At 55.1% G+C, this 15,076-nt stretch overlaps 1 protein-coding gene across 7 annotated transcripts in view; it reads left to right on the forward strand.

The window, feature by feature from the left end:
* The window catches only part of ADCYAP1R1 (ADCYAP receptor type I), a 59,105-nt gene extending 44,456 nt beyond the window's left edge, over positions 1–14,649 (forward strand). For 4 of the 7 annotated variants that reach the window (XM_038557245.1, XM_038557243.1, XM_038557246.1 and 1 more), the window contains 4 exons: positions 3,702–3,785; positions 6,908–7,037; positions 8,368–8,409; positions 9,865–14,649. In XM_038557245.1, the coding sequence (XP_038413173.1) occupies positions 3,702–3,785; positions 6,908–7,037; positions 8,368–8,409; positions 9,865–10,053 (445 nt within the window). In that variant the 3' untranslated portion in view covers positions 10,054–14,649. The remainder of the gene's footprint in view (positions 1–3,701; positions 3,786–6,907; positions 7,038–8,367; positions 8,410–9,864) is intronic. The other 3 variants (XM_038557247.1, XM_038557249.1, XM_038557248.1) reach the window with 2 other exon arrangements.
* Positions 14,650–15,076: the final 427 nt, after the last annotated feature.

The following is a 15,076-nucleotide window of genomic DNA, read 5'->3' on the forward strand; positions in this document are numbered from 1 at the left end:
GCAAAAGTGCAGTCAGGAAGCTTCCAACTCCCACGGGGCTCCATCTTCCACTTCCAGAGCACCCCTCCCCTGTCTGGCAGCACCCGTGTCCTCACAATTTCTCTTAGGGATCAGCAGCAGGGAACGGTTACTCCCATTTTGCAGATGGTGAAACTGAGGCTCAGAGAAGGAAAGTGGTACCACCTGAGACCAGCCAGCAAGTCAGTGTGTAGACAAAGCCTTGAGCTCACGAGCCCTGACCCCCAGAGGCTGGGGACGGGGCACAGAGGGTGAGCTTGTCCTCAGTGGTGAGGAGTGGGCAGGGAAGCTCCGAGATCTGCTGAGCTGAGCTTCTGGCTGGAGTAGCCGTGCGCTGTGCAGTGCTTCCCTGGGCGCTGGGCCAGGGTTCTGGGGGGTATACAGCATCTTAGCTTCACAAGGGATCGGATGGAGAATGTTCAGTTCAGGCTGAGACCTTCTGTGGGCCTGCCGAGTGACCCAGTGCCACCAAGTCACTAGGAGCAGGGCGGAATAGATGGGTGCTGCCCTCCTAGGGCTCCCCCGCAGGGGTCTCTGTCTAGCATTGGGTTGGATGTTCCCTGGGGCTCTACATGCCCAAAGGCAGCTCTGCACACCAAAGGCGCCAAAGCATCCACGGAATTTAGCCTGTGGCCAAAGCAGGGCCGAAGAAACCATGTCCTGCCACCCTGGGTTATACAAGAGCCCTGAGACCTGGACGTGGCTTTGACCTTCCTGCAGATACCCAGCAAAGCCTTGGCGGAACCAGGCCTGCGGACCGGGGCTCCCCCGGTGTCCAGATGGTGGTGTGGGCCGTGTACCTGCTGTGGGGACCTCCAGCCTTCCGAACCATTCCCACCCAGCAGCCTTGCCTTAGTTTCTTATCTTCCCTTAAATCCAAATCAGAGCTGAGCTCCCCAGCCAGTCTGGCGTTATGTCTTTCTCTTGGTTCAATTCCCCCCACCCCCACCCTTTTAAAAATTTAACTAATTGTAGTGTCTTTTTTGAGGTTATGGCATCTCTTCTTTCTCATGCCTGTCTCTGGCTTTTCTGCTACCCTCTTGTATTCTTTTCAGTGGGTCCTTTTGCATAGAGTCATTGATGTATTGGGAGAAGTGGAGTGTCTGGAAAGGAGGGCACTTACCTTTGTCCCTAGAGCCTTCTCCCGAGAGCCCTCCCCAGCATCAGCCCCCCTCCCCCCTTTGTTCTGCCCCCATCTGTACCCAGGGGTCTGACCTCCCAGCTCCCCTGCCACTAAGTGGCCTTTAGCATACTGTGAAGAAATCATAGGAGTCAGTATTTACTGTGGCCAGGGCCCAGGAAGGGCAGGGACAACAACTTGGAAGCGCAAGGAAGAGTGGTCTCCGAGGACAGCAGCTGAGGATTTAGAATTCAGGGTGAGGGCTTAAGCCTGGCACGTAGGGGGTGGCATCTGAGGTTTGGGCTCTCGGGCTCCTGGGCACCGCAGTTGAGGGATCAGGCCCCTGACTGCAGGAGAAAGTAGCCAACCTTTCAGTCTGGGCCAGGTAGAGATAAATTTGGAGACTAGAATGGCTCCCTTTCCTGTATACCCAATTAAGCTCTTTTAAGTTGTGAGAAAAACCTACTTATGTGTGTCCATCTGTCTCTTCATATATATATATATATCATATCATATCATATCATATCATATCATATCATATCATATCATAGATATATATATATATCATATATATATATGAGAAACCGACCTTTGACATTCCCTGAGCACACATGAAGAAACTTCTCAAATACGTGACTTCCTCGCGACAGTGCTTCTCAAGCTCTGAGTTGTCTGTGGATCATGTAGGGATCTTGTAAAAATGCAGATTGTGAGCCAGCAGGGCTGGGGTGATGCCTACGATTCTGCATCTCTAAGAAGCTCACAGGTGGTGCTGATGCTGCTGGTCTGGGCAGCAGAGCATCATGCTGTCCCTCACACCTCTCCCCTCACACCTCTCATCTGCAAAGTGGGCCAGTAGCGGCCACCCCACCATGTGGTATGAACTGAGAGGTGCCTTTTGTTTTGTAATCAATTAATGTATTTACTTAAAAGATTCTATTTATTTATTCATGAGAGACACACAGAGAGAGGCAGGGACACAGGCAGAGGGAGAAGCAAGCTCCCTGCGAGGAGCCCGATGCGGGACCCGATCCCAGGACCCCAGGATCACGACCTGAGCCAAAGGCAGCCGCTCAACCGCTGAGCCACCCAGGCGTCCCGAGAGGTGCGGTTTATTAAATGAGAACCACGCACCTGACAGAGGCAAGGGTCCTGGGTGGACCTCAGCTTGCTTCATCTTTTTAAGTGTGTCATTCATATTCTTGCCTCAGCAAAATGACCTGTCTCCACATGTCAAGGACCTTCAGACTGACCTTCAAAGAGGTGGAATCACAAATTACGAATCAGTGAATGCCCAAGGTCTGGTGTTTTCGTGTGTGTCTGTTCTCATGTGCATTGGATCCCCTCAGAGATCATCGGCGGGTCCTAGGGGCTCGGTGCCACGTGGTGCCCGAGGAGGGTTCGCGGAGGAGGCCACTCTTTTGCAGTCTGACGAGCTGACATGGCTCTTGATCCGGGTCCTATATGTGTATCGGAGAAGGAAAAGCCTACATGTGGGCTTGTCCCCACCCAAGCGTAAGCAGGACCATGAGAAGCTAGAACAGATGGACGTTTAGTCTGACATCTCCGAGGTGGAAGCTCTGTGCCTCCTCACCCAGCGGGATGTAGAGGGAGCCTGGCACCCAGGGCCCACCTGCGGATGCCTCCTTTAAGATGACCTGTTACTGCAGGCACGAGGGCAGTGCCCAAAAGGCACCCTCCCAGCCTGCAGCCCCTGCCTGTTGAACTTTATCAGGAAGTCCAGCCCAGCGCTGTGCCGTAGGACTCTCAGCAGGGACGGACATGCCCGAGGCTGTGCCACCTGGTATGGGAACCACTGGCTCCATGTGGCTCTTGAGCCATTGCAGTGTGGCTAGGGTAACCGAGGAAAGGGGATTTCTGATTTGATTTCATTTTAACTCAGCTGCCAATGCGGAGTGGCTGTCGTATGGGGTGATGCGGATGTAGATTAAGTAACACTCTGTTCCATCCATCCCACCTCTGTCGCCCCTTTGTGCCCACTGGGAGCTGCCTGGGAACACAGAGAGGAGGAGGTCCAGGCAGGAAGAGTGAGAGGTATAGAGGACAAAGGCTGGTGGACGCCCAAGCCCAGAACTGGCCTGATTCAGGCTGGGTCGGCCCGGCGTAGGCAGCGTGAGGCCCACGGCGTGCGTTTCCAGCTGCCCGTCTTGCTGAGTGACCTCCGGCAGGCCCACGCTCTGAGCCTGGAGCTGACTCAGCAGACAGCGTCCGGGCCCCTGCTTGAGACCCAGGCCTGCCCCCACCTTCAGAACACATGTGCTCTCCATCTCCCCTTACCTGCTGTGGACCCAGTGTGGTGCTTGTTGTGTGCGTGTGTGTCCATGCACACACCTGTACACGTATGGGCATGCGTTTCTGTGTCCAGAGCTGACCGTGTCTTGGCCCCTGGCTTCCTCATTCTCTTCCACGTCACCGCCCCAACCCTGTCTCCACACTGGGGGCTCCCCTCTCCTCCCCTGAGCCGTGTCGCTCTAGGTCCACCTCAGTTTCTCCATTGCCCGATGCCCCCAGCTGACAGAAGTGCTGATCTTGTCACACCCAGCAGCTGCGTGCAGAAATGCTACTGCAAGCCACAGCGGGCTCAGCAGCACTCCTGCAAGATGTCAGAACTGTCCACCATAACTCTGTAAGTGTGCGTGGCGTGGCTGTGGCCGGGAATCCTGGAGGGGAGGGGGCCGCATGCTGCTGCTGCCCGGAGCTCGTACCCTGGCCCGGCTGGACGAGGGCGGAGAGCAAGCCTGTGCCTCCTGCCCAGCCCTTCTGTGCTGTTGCATGTTGACGTCTGTGTGTCTTGTGAGTTCTCTGCAACCTGAAGCCATCGGGGGGGAGTTGGGTGGTCGTGGGGTGGATCTGTGGGCCCAGGCGGGAGCAGCAGGGCTTGCCCGGCACTGAGGCTTGGAAGCCTCGGAAGCATCCTTGCTGCTGCCATGATGTGTGGTTTGCCCTGAATCCCTCACTTCTCTGGGCTTCAGGCTTTGCAACTATCCAATTGTTTCTAAGAGCCCTAGAACTTGAGTTCCTATAGATTGTCCCCCTGCGCGGGACAGGACCCTTACTCTAAGGAACCTCACTCACACTTCATGTGCCAAGTGGCTTCATCCCCTCAATGACCCTGTGAGGGGGATCCTTGTAATAACCTCATTTTACAGACGAGAAGACTGAACACAGAGAGGTGAAGTACTCCCTCAAGGTCCCATAACTGAACCCAGGGAGACCTAAGCATTAAGGCCCCAAGGCATCTCTAACTGAAGATCGGTCTTCATTTCATTTGGAAATCCTTTGAAGGGGGGAGCCCAACATAATTTGGGTGACTGACTGTTGGAAGCTCTCCTTTGGGTGTTTTAGGACTCTTCTGCCCATTGATGCCTCCTTGGGGCAAGAGGACAGAGGCTGAGGCCGGTGTTGCTGTCTCTGTGGCCTAATCAGATCATAGGGTGATTCTTTGTCCTCAAAGGGTTTCCAAGACACACCATGTGTCCCCATTTCATGGCCTCTGGTCAGCTCTGAAGTACAGAGGTTCCAGAACTTTGGGTCCTCACGGCCTCCTCATCTGTGCCCCCCCACCCCCATCTACCAAAGGGGTCACTGGGATGCCCTGGGTCCCTGGCCGAAGTCCCCAGCCATTCCAGGGCTCCAGTAAGGCCATCCATGAGTGAAAAGTGTTGCCCTTGCTGCCATTTGCCACCTGGCCAGGGACAGGGAAGGCCTGAGCTCATGTCTAGAAGGACCCTGCTTCTCACACACTGAACGCATCCATCCACTGCCCCATGAAAGCTGGAGAGGTTTGGCCTTTTGGTTTCTGAGAACTTTCAAACTGCAGGGATGAGTCCTGCAAACAGGCCCATGGAGGAAGGGAGTGGGGAGGAGGGCAGGGGCCACAGGTGCATCCCAGGGCTGCCTTTCCTCCTGATCCCCTTCACTTACCCTTGTAAGGTAACCCCCTCTGGGCAGGGTCTACAGGGGCCTCCAGGTGCCCACGTGCCTGCATTTCTAGGCCAGTTGCCGCTTCTGCTGCCTTTTGAACTTTCGTTCTTCAGCTGTCACTCCCTGCTGCCTCTGGTGCTGGCCACGGGGGACACAGATGAGCAGGGCCTGGGCCCTGGGGCACGTTCAGGCCCGCGTGTCCATTTATCCCTTCCCAGGCAGGCACCTTCTGCGTGTGAGCTCCCAGCCTGGCGTGTGCTGGCCAGGGAGGGCAACTGGTAAGGGCAGTCCAGGCCCACCTTCAAGGAGCCAGAGACTGGCAGGGCACAGACCACTCAAGGACCACACCTGGGTGCAGAGTGGGACCAACTCACATCCTGTTGGTGCCAGTTCTGGTCCAGGGCACCCGGGTCCTGCACAGCTGGCTGCCTGCGAGCAGGGGCAGAGGGGGCGGGCACTGGCACTCGTGGAGCTTCTTGCTTCCAGGGCTGAGCCTTGGTCCACCTGAAGGTTTTCTCAGGCTACTCCTCCCCCTTCCTCTGTGTCTCCTCCTCTGCTTTTCTTCCTTCCCCCCTCTCACTTTCCTTTTCTCTTTGTCGAAGCTGAGATGCCAAGGGCCTCCCTCAGACTCTATGGATTCACCTTCTCCTGAAATCCAGGGCCCCTACATTCAACAGAATGTTGTCTCCCCGAAAGGCTGGAGTGGAGAAGAGGGCAGGGCACATGTGTAAAGGTCCTAAATCACAGAGCCATCCCACACCCCCATGGACAGGAACTGAGAGAGTCGGGAACCCACTTCACACCCCCACTCTGATTGCCCAGGGGGCAGACCATACCTTCAAGGGCAGGGCTGGCTCTTCCAGGAACTCCAGAGGGAGCCAGTCTGCTGGGTGGGCAAAGATGGGGTCCCAGTCTTGGAGACCCTCTGGGAACACCCCTTCTGATAGAGTAGGACCCATGAGTACATGCCATGTGGATCCTTGGGATGTCATATCATGGCTTCTGTGCCCTGGTCCCTCAGAGCAGAGCCCCACCTCACTGGGCTTAGTAGCCAGGGGCAAGCAGAGGAATCCCAGAAGAGGAGCCTCAGGAGGCATGGAGGTCCCTTTGGCCCTGTCTCTCCGTAGCCCTGCAAGCTCCAAGCAGATTGCCGCCTCTCTCTTGACTTTCCCAGGTAGTAGGTTCCTCTGGCTTAGCTGGTGTTTGTTGATTCCCAGAGTCAGAAAACCCTTCCCCAGATCCCTCCCGAGTCTCTCCTTCTGTGGTCCACCCACTGTGCCCCCCACCTCTCCCTCACCCGCACTTCCCCATCACTCTCCATGAGCGTCCCTGGCAACCCCAGACTCAGAAAAGCCCACTGCCTCCGTGTCCCTGAAACAGGGACATGGAACTTCCATCCAGAGCAAGAGAGGGTTTGCTTTGCTTGAGGGCCCAGCATGTCACTCAAACCTTCCGGATCCCATCCCTCTATTTGTCCTGATTTCACTTTTCCCAAGGGTTTTGTACCTCCCACCCACGAGGGGTGTCTGTAAACCACACACTCACACGTGCATATTTAGTGGTTGTGCAGGATACGGATAGGGCCTAGAGGGATGCTGTGTCCCCCTCTCCCCCCAGAACTTCCCAGGGAGTTCTGGAAGCCCTGCTGTGTTGCCACCATCTCTTCCGGGCCGCACGCACTGGGAGAGGATCCTGAGAGGGTCTGTGGACAGGAGCTCCAGCTCTGGGGTAGAATGGGGAGCTGGGACTAGGGTCTCTGCCTTCCAAGGCTCCGGCATCAAGACCTGGCGGCCCCAAGAGCAATATCTTGCTCTCTCCTGACAGACGGCTAGCCCGGTCTACTCTGCTGCTCATCCCGCTATTTGGAATCCACTACACGGTATTCGCCTTCTCCCCGGAGAATGTCAGCAAGAGGGAGAGACTTGTGTTTGAGCTGGGGCTGGGCTCCTTCCAGGTACGTGTGGTGGGGATGGCAGGTGGGGGACTCAGGGGGAGCCAGGGCCCGGCCCCTAACCTGCTGGTGGTTCTGACTTCTTTAACCTAGATCCAGCCTTGTGTTTCCATCTCTGAAATAGCACTAGGAGAAAAGGGAGCCGGGAGAGATCCTTCTGTCTACCCTGTGGGCTCCTATGAGAACACACACTGCTATCTGCCTGTTGCCGCACCTGGGTGTTCTCAGCAAGGCCTCCCCTGGGCTCCCCATCTCTCACCTTCAGCCTGGGGTGTGAGCAGGATGCTCTCCAGGGACCTGTGTGTCCACATCCCGACTCCAGCCTGCCGAACCATGCCTCTTAGGGGCGCTGGAGCTCTGTGTTACCCAAATTGGGGTCCCCAGCACCGGACCTGGCCACAGAGAGCCGAACAGGTGGATGAGCAGAGATGTAAATGATCCAGGAAATAGCAAGTAGGGGGGACCATGCACCCATGCCTGAAGGCGTAAGTGGATGTGAGTGAGTTGCTTTAAGGATTTGGAGTAAATTAATAGAAGGCTGCACAAGTGGATCCGTGAAGGTAGCAGTGACAACCTTGAGTGTCCCCCTGATAGAGCACCTCTCTCTAACCCAGCTGTCGGACCCAGCGTCTTGATGGTCAGAAGGTGACTCTGTGTATCTGACTTAACCTCTCCCCACCCCATTCTAACTCAAGGCCATTTTACCGGTTAGGGTTCTTAGCCTGGCGTGGCCGGGAGTTGTGTGGCTGCAGCCCCAGCCCGGAGGCAGAGCCCAGCGTTCCCGTCTCGGCACAGGAACTCTAAGTGCCAGGAGTACACGTGAAGACTCCACGTAGAGTAGCTAGCTGCCTACTTTGTGTCGAGCAATTACTCATGTGGTGTTTTGCGTGCTGTGTATATGGGTATCTGGCCAAGGAAGGCTGCAATGGGGGAGGTAGTGGGGATAGACACACGTCTGTTCTGTCCTGGAATGGTGCCACCCTCAGGGCCCTGCAAGCTGGTTAGGGAGCCCAGAGAACATCCCTGGGAACATCCAGGAAAGGCTTCTTGCAGCAGGTGGGTAGAGCTGGCCTTCGGCAATGGGAAGGATTTGACCTAGGGACTGTGAGATCCAAAGCCAGGGGCAGTCACTTGGCCTCATGGGTGTGGCCATCTTGGTGCAGCAGAACTTCTCCCATCTTAACCACAGGTTCCACGGGCAGGTGGCCCCCCATCCAGGGCATTGTATTTTTCTGCCGCCTGGTGTCATTCCCCATTTCCGCCGCCTCCTCCGCTCCCTGTGCACAAGGTCCCTTGCTAGCACTCTCAGGTTATTTTTACTCTCTCTCCCCAGGGCTTTGTGGTGGCTGTTCTCTACTGTTTTCTGAATGGGGAGGTAAGATTCCTGACCCTCTGGCTTCTTAGTAATGGAGGTGGGGATTGCTGGGGAGCAGACAGGGGCGGAGCCTGCTGCCCACCAGAGCTGATTCTCTGAACCAGGGCCATGCCAGGCTCCCCCCAGCACCCAGTGGAGGGGGAGGGCAGCGGTGCTAGGGTCTCCTGGCAGCCTGCACCCTGTGCCAGAATCTGTCCCCCTTTGCCTGCTGTGCAAGGCATCAACTGTGCCTGTAAAGGCATCACCTGCTGAGCACAGCTGTGCCTGGCAGGGCTTGCAGTGTGGGACATAGCTGCCCCAAAGTCAGCACCGTCCCCGGCATGCCTGCTGGCCTGCCCAAACCCATCCCCTGTAGACCTGGAGAGCCCCCTCCCAGAGAGGCCTGGAGCCTTCTCGTAGTGTTCCATTTCCAGAGCTGTAGTCTTAGGGCCTCCTGCTCCAGTGTGTTAGGGTGATGCTCTTGATTAGAGCCCAGAACAGAGGTCCTAGGCCAGGGTAGGGGCTCCTTGGGTGGGACCAGTATGGAGAGTGGGCAGGGATCACGCACCCGTGCTTGGGTCTCAGCTGCATGACCTTGGCAGACTCCTTCCCTTTCTGCATCTGAGAAATAAGAAGACTGGGTCTAGAGATCGCCAAGACAACTCTAGAAAGGTCAGATGAGGAGAAACAACAGAGCCCTGCAGGGGGTGGCTGGGGGAGGCAGGGAATGGGAGTTATGTGGAGCTTGCCAAGAGACCTGGGGGAGCGGGGGAAGCAGGAGCTGGAACCGGAGGGCTGGAAGCTGGGACCGCTCACTCGCGGTCGTGCAGTCGGTGCGCCACACGGAGATGCCAGCCTGAGGGGGTGTCCTGGAGCCTGAAACTAGCCCTGCCCCGTACATCCCGTGCTAAGAGCAACATGGGGGTGTGTTCGCCCAGAGAGCACATTATTCAGTGGGCCCTGACCCTGGGCGCGTATTGGAATCCCCCGGGGAAGCTGTACAACGTACGGATGCCTTACCCCAGGGACTCTGATATAACTGTCCTGCGATATGTCTGGGCATCTGGGTTTGTCGAGCTCTCCAGGTTATTCCGCCGTGCAGCCCTCTGTTAATGGTCTGAGACAATGGGCTCTTTGCCCTGACCTGTCGGCCCCAAGGGCCTGCTTTGTACGATCCCCTGAAAGAGCCTGAGAGCCAGTCCCTGACTGTGGAGCTCCAAGGCCCCGGCCCAGAGGCCCACAGAGAGCAAGAAGCCATGAGAGGGCCTTGCTCAGACGGTGACTTGGGCGAAGGACTACTACGGTCGGCTCCTCAGCGGAGTTCCTTTCGCATTGGTGGCCCTGAGGGCTCCAAGCTGCCGTTTGGGTCAGACGGTAGTGCAGGAGGTGGCGATGCCAGCCTGGGAGGGGCCTCAAGGTAGACGAGGTTGCAGAAGATGTCTGTCTAGAAGTGACCATCTAAGTTGCTCCCTGCAGGTGCAGGCGGAGATCAAGCGTAAGTGGAGGAGCTGGAAGGTGAACCGCTACTTTGCCGTGGACTTCAAGCACCGACACCCATCCCTGGCCAGCAGCGGGGTGAACGGGGGCACCCAGCTCTCCATCCTGAGCAAGAGCAGCTCCCAGATCCGCATGTCGGGCCTCCCGGCTGACAACCTGGCCACCTGAGCCCACCCTCCCTTCCTCCTCTCCTCCGTACACAGGCTGGGGCTGCGGGCAGGCGCCAGCCCACGCACATTGTGCTTCTTTTCTCACTTCGGGCAGGCCCTGGGCTGAAGGCTGGGCTCCCCGAGGTGGGAGAAGGATGCCGGGCGCAGATGGGTATTGGCCCTACCCGTTTGGCACTGGCCCCACCCACCATGGGCCTCTTGGCCCTGATCCCAGACATGTAAATACTCCACAAATTTTGAGAAGTTGTCTCATCCCTACCCCTTTACCCACTGTCCCTGCTCACCTCAAGCAAGTCCCCAGCTTCACCCTACCCTGTTTCCACCAGCCTTAGTGATCTTCTTGACCCCTGAATGAGGCCTTGTGGGCTAAGGCTGACGACCTTGCTTTGAGAGGCTTGGGGTGGGGCCTTCCTGACAGCCCCCACAGTGTCTGACTTTCAGTGTGGACTCCTTGAGTCTGCTTGCCACCTGAGGCCCTCCTCAGGCCTGGCCTGGTCCCTGAGGTCTGCCAGAGGCCCAGTGTGGGTGCCCAGAGCTTCCTTCAGTGGAAGCAAGACTTGAGCTGAGACTCCTTCGTACTCCTCACCCAGCATCTTGGTGTCCAGATGTCCCGCTCCTGGGTATCAGGACAGTGGACAGCTCCAGGGCTCTTCCAATCAGAGACTTCATTTTGGGTGTGGGGCTGAGGGTCCCGGAATGTTCTGGTGCTCTTCATCTGGTGGAAGAAAAATTACCAAGATCCAGAAATGTGGATGTGATTGGAAAGGAGATGGAAAGAGTTTTGGGGCCCATGGAAGAAGACCTTCACTGGCTCCATTGTTTCACTCCGGACTCAAGGGGGTGGGGATTCACCTGGTAGCCTCCCTTCTACCCGTCCCATCCCCGAGCATCAGCTGCAGGAGGTGAGAGACACATGCCTCAGAGAGACTGCTCCCCACCCATACCTACTACAAGGAGCCCTATGCCCTCCTCCTTCTCGTTCCTCCTTAAGTCAAAGCCATGATTAGGATGAACCAGCCGCCTTCCTGTGATGTCACTAAATCCCAAAGCACCTTACCTCCATGTGCCCGAGTCCAGGGCATGAGACTCCCCTTTCCCCCACCCTCATGGACAATGAGCCCCAGCCACCAGCTTCTTGGGCTTTGGCTCAGCTACTGAAATATCTCTGAGACCTTTGCAAAGACTTCCCTCTGTGTTTTCTTGACATTGAATCACCACAGATGCCAGAGTGTCCTAGGGTGTTGGGAGACGGAACCACACCCACCAGGCCTGTTAGAAGAAGCTGCAGATGGAAGGCACAGCAGCTCTCCAGCTCCCATCGTGGTTCTCCAGCCGCAGTTCTTGGCCACAGCCTAAGAATTCAAAATGGGGCAGAACCAGGTTGGGGGATGGTGGAGCAAAATGCTAGAGTGCCATGGCCCGTGTGTGGGGCCCACTTCATTCCATGTCAACTTTTGGTGTTGTTCTTGTCCAAGTGTGTTTGTGGACTTGCTTCGTGATCGTATTCTGGAATGCTTGGGGAACTTGGGTGGAGAGGGAATGCTGCTTAGCTTGGTTTTATAAAGGGGAAGAGGCCTGGGAGGTTTGGGGGGTCTGTTTTTGGAGAGATCCCCAAGATGACTGGAGAAGGACTTGGTTGCATGGTTTAGGGATGAGCCTTGTGTTGTTGGACAGTGAGGCATTGTTGACCCCTTGGGTCTTTGGCAAACCCAGAATCTGCCCCAGTTGGGCTCATACTGCTGAGACTGTGGACACAGAGCTCCCTGTTTGGGGCCTCGGTTTCTCATTTGTGAGATGCAGTGACCTCTAAAAGCTTCTCCAAGCTCTGTACATCAATAATTCTCCAGTTCAAAACTAAGCAGATAAAAGGGCATGCGTCATTGTCATGTGTGTCACCTAAAAGGTTCTGAAGTGCATGTATTTGTACATATGTGGAGAGAGGGGAGAATGTTGTTTATTTTCCCTTTCTTAGAAAGGAAACACTTGTCTCTTCCATTGGGACACCACAGTGGAAGCTAGTGGGCTGGAGGGAGGGATTATGCCAGGGACAATTGGACAGGGGCCTTGGGCGTGATGTGCAGATCCAGCCGTGTCCCTAGCCCGGGCAGGGTGCCAAGGCTGCTTGGACAGTAGCCACCCCGAGATCCTAGGAGCAGTCCCCCGAGTGGACCTAATTTCTTCATCCCCGTCCCCACCAGCAAATCTGCTTCACTGTGGAAAAAAGAGACTTTGATTTTATATATATGTCATCACAAAACAGCAAAAACATAATCAGCCCTGATTTCCATGTGCTGTGCTGCCACCTGAGCCCTGGGTTGCATCCTTGTAGAGGTTCCAGGTTCCTGTTAGTTTGTTGGTTTGTTTTTCTATCTGAACGAATAATTGCCAGTCTTGTGAACAGATGTACCCAATGTATTTTGAATGTTCCAGAAGGTTAGGCAGCTGGCCTTGAGCATCATAGGCAGTGAGGGGGATAGCATAAGGTCTGGATACAACCTCTCTGAGTCTTTGTTTTCAAATCTGTAAAATGGGCAGTAAGACTAGGTGATTTGTGTGGCCCATTGCGTCCCTGGAATTCTATGTCTACACACCAGCCATCTACTTACTGGGCATGGGTCCCAGGCAAAGATTGTGGTATCTGCCTGTCTGGGAAAGGATAAGAAGTGTGGGGCGGGGAGGGGTTTGAGGGCTTTGGGAATGGTTAGGCTGCAGAGGAGCAGTTATCCGACTCCATGACTCTAGAGGATCATTACCAGGAAGGGGTTTTTTCATTGTTTTATGCAATCCTAAAGGGCAACAGTCACCTGGAGTGGCTGAGTTTTTCTTGGAACGAAGAGATTTTTCAACCTCTTTTATGAATGTCTCATCATGGGACAGGTCCTGTTAGGGGAGAAACTCCAACCCTGGAGGAAATGGGATTGCAAGTCAGGGATGCTGAGGCTGTCAGGGAACCTGTGACAGGACAGAGTGTATGATTTGGAGAGTGGAGGGCGGGCAGTTCTGTAGCTTCTTTGTGGTCCCCAGTGCTGGGTGGGGGGGGGGGGGACTGCTTAACCCCCTACTATACCTAAGGCCAGGCCACATTGTATAGCTCGGTGGGTAGTTCTGTGACTCTCCTTGACACATCCAGTGGTGTGCAGTGATTCGTTTTCTTACTCTCCTGCCTCCCCCAAACCAGTTTCTTTGGGGAGTAGGGCCAGGGAGCTGGAGCTGGGCCAAGGCTTGGAATACACACCATCACCCACCAAGTGTGCTGACTCACCTCCTTCGTTTGACCCTTTCCCTTCCTGGAAGGAAAGCCAGAAGAGGCTTTCTTTGTGATCCTGTGAGTACCCTCGACCCCCTTGAGGCCACACCAATGTGAAAGCAGTGAGTGCTTTGTCATCATAAATTCCTGCTTGAACCCAGTGACCATGGAAGCCTGTCAAAAAAGCTTTGAGCACGGAGCGGAGAACCTGGGCTTCTCCCAACTTTGCGGGGGACCTGCTGTTTGGCCTTGACCCCTTCCCCATATATCTTGAGGAAGACTCACAAAGCACTAGATCTGGGAAGAAAAACAGAGGTCGACAGGTCAAACCTCCCCATTGGGCTGCTGAGAACTCACTTACCAGCAGGCTTACTCAGCATGGTGCCTGTACTGTGCTGGGATCCAATGTGCTTTACAAACCTGAATGAGGCAGTGGGCCCGCCAGCATGTGCCCAGCCCTGCACGTGAACCAGAATAAAGCATCCATACAGGAAACAGTCTTCTTGCACAAGAAAGGGCCTCTGGCTGCAGAAGTTGTTAGGACTCCAAATTACAGGAAGAGCCATGGAGTCAGTGTGGCTTGGGGCGAACTGTGTTCTAGCCTGGGGTTTCCCACCTGCTTCTTGGAGCCTCTGTTTCTTAATCTGTGAAATGGGAGAAGATGATTTGCAGTCTGCCCCATAGGCCAGGGATGAGGTTGAAATGAGACATCCTTGTGTGTAAAAGGGCTTTGGAAACTATATTATTGGCTGGTTACTGGGGCAAAGACCTCTGAAAGGGACTCTGTGCTATTTGTCAACTGCTTTGAGCCATCCTGGGTTAACCTATGCTCCAGTTGTAAAACCACCAGCACTGGGAGTGAGGGGGAGGCCAGTGGACTGTGATGGACATGGAATTCCAGATTTATGTCTGTCAACTGATTCACTTTGCTCTTGGGGTTAGGATGGGGAGGATTTCATGTGGGTGGTGATTTCCATGTCACCTCCATGGGAATCCTTCAAGGATCTGGGAAATTCCTCAAGTGGGCTATGTGCCCCTTTCTGCTTTCCCTAAATGTGAGGTCCTGGGATGTGTTCGTGCTTAGTCATTTGTGTCTTGTCTTATGTTCGTGTTCTGTGGTTTGCCCTCGTGAGGGCTGAAGTGGGGCAGTCTCCAGCATCCCAGACGTGGCTTCAGGCTTGCTTGTGGAACCAGGCTCCCCGCTGTGTTTCGTCTCCCACAATAAAGATAAACCCCAAAGACCTCACTGCTCCCGCTGCCGCCATTAATGCTGTGCTCACAACCTTGTCCGGGATTTTAAGGATGTCAACCTGCTGTAGATGACTCAATAAATGTCTTACCATTTTTCCTGGTGGCTGTTAACTTGGCAGAAGTGATGGGCAGGGAGGAGAGGAGGTGGAAGGGGAGGAAATCTGACCACCCATAGTAATCCAGTCCCCACAGTCCTGTGGCCTTTTGGATTCCAAGGGACAGGTGTGAGAACAAGCATGAATGAGCTTAGAACGAACCGGCTTGGAAGAGTAAAGTCATGACCTCAAAAGGACCTGAAAGGATCATGCAAATTGAGTGGAATCAAGGTCTGTTAGATGTTTTGAGTTCCCAGAAACGAAAGTAACTCACCCCATGGTTTTGATTCCCTGTGGCCTTATGTTGTTTTATGAGCACAGCTACCAGATACCCTAGAGCTTGCCTATAATTCCAAATAAGCACAGGTGCATCACTGGCTACCAGAGCCCACCCCCTAACCTGGATATTCAGAGCCATTAGCCCATGC

Source organism: Canis lupus, chromosome 14 (genome assembly GCF_011100685.1).
Source record: "Canis lupus familiaris isolate Mischka breed German Shepherd chromosome 14, alternate assembly UU_Cfam_GSD_1.0, whole genome shotgun sequence".
Classification (NCBI taxonomy): domain Eukaryota; kingdom Metazoa; phylum Chordata; class Mammalia; order Carnivora; family Canidae; genus Canis; species Canis lupus.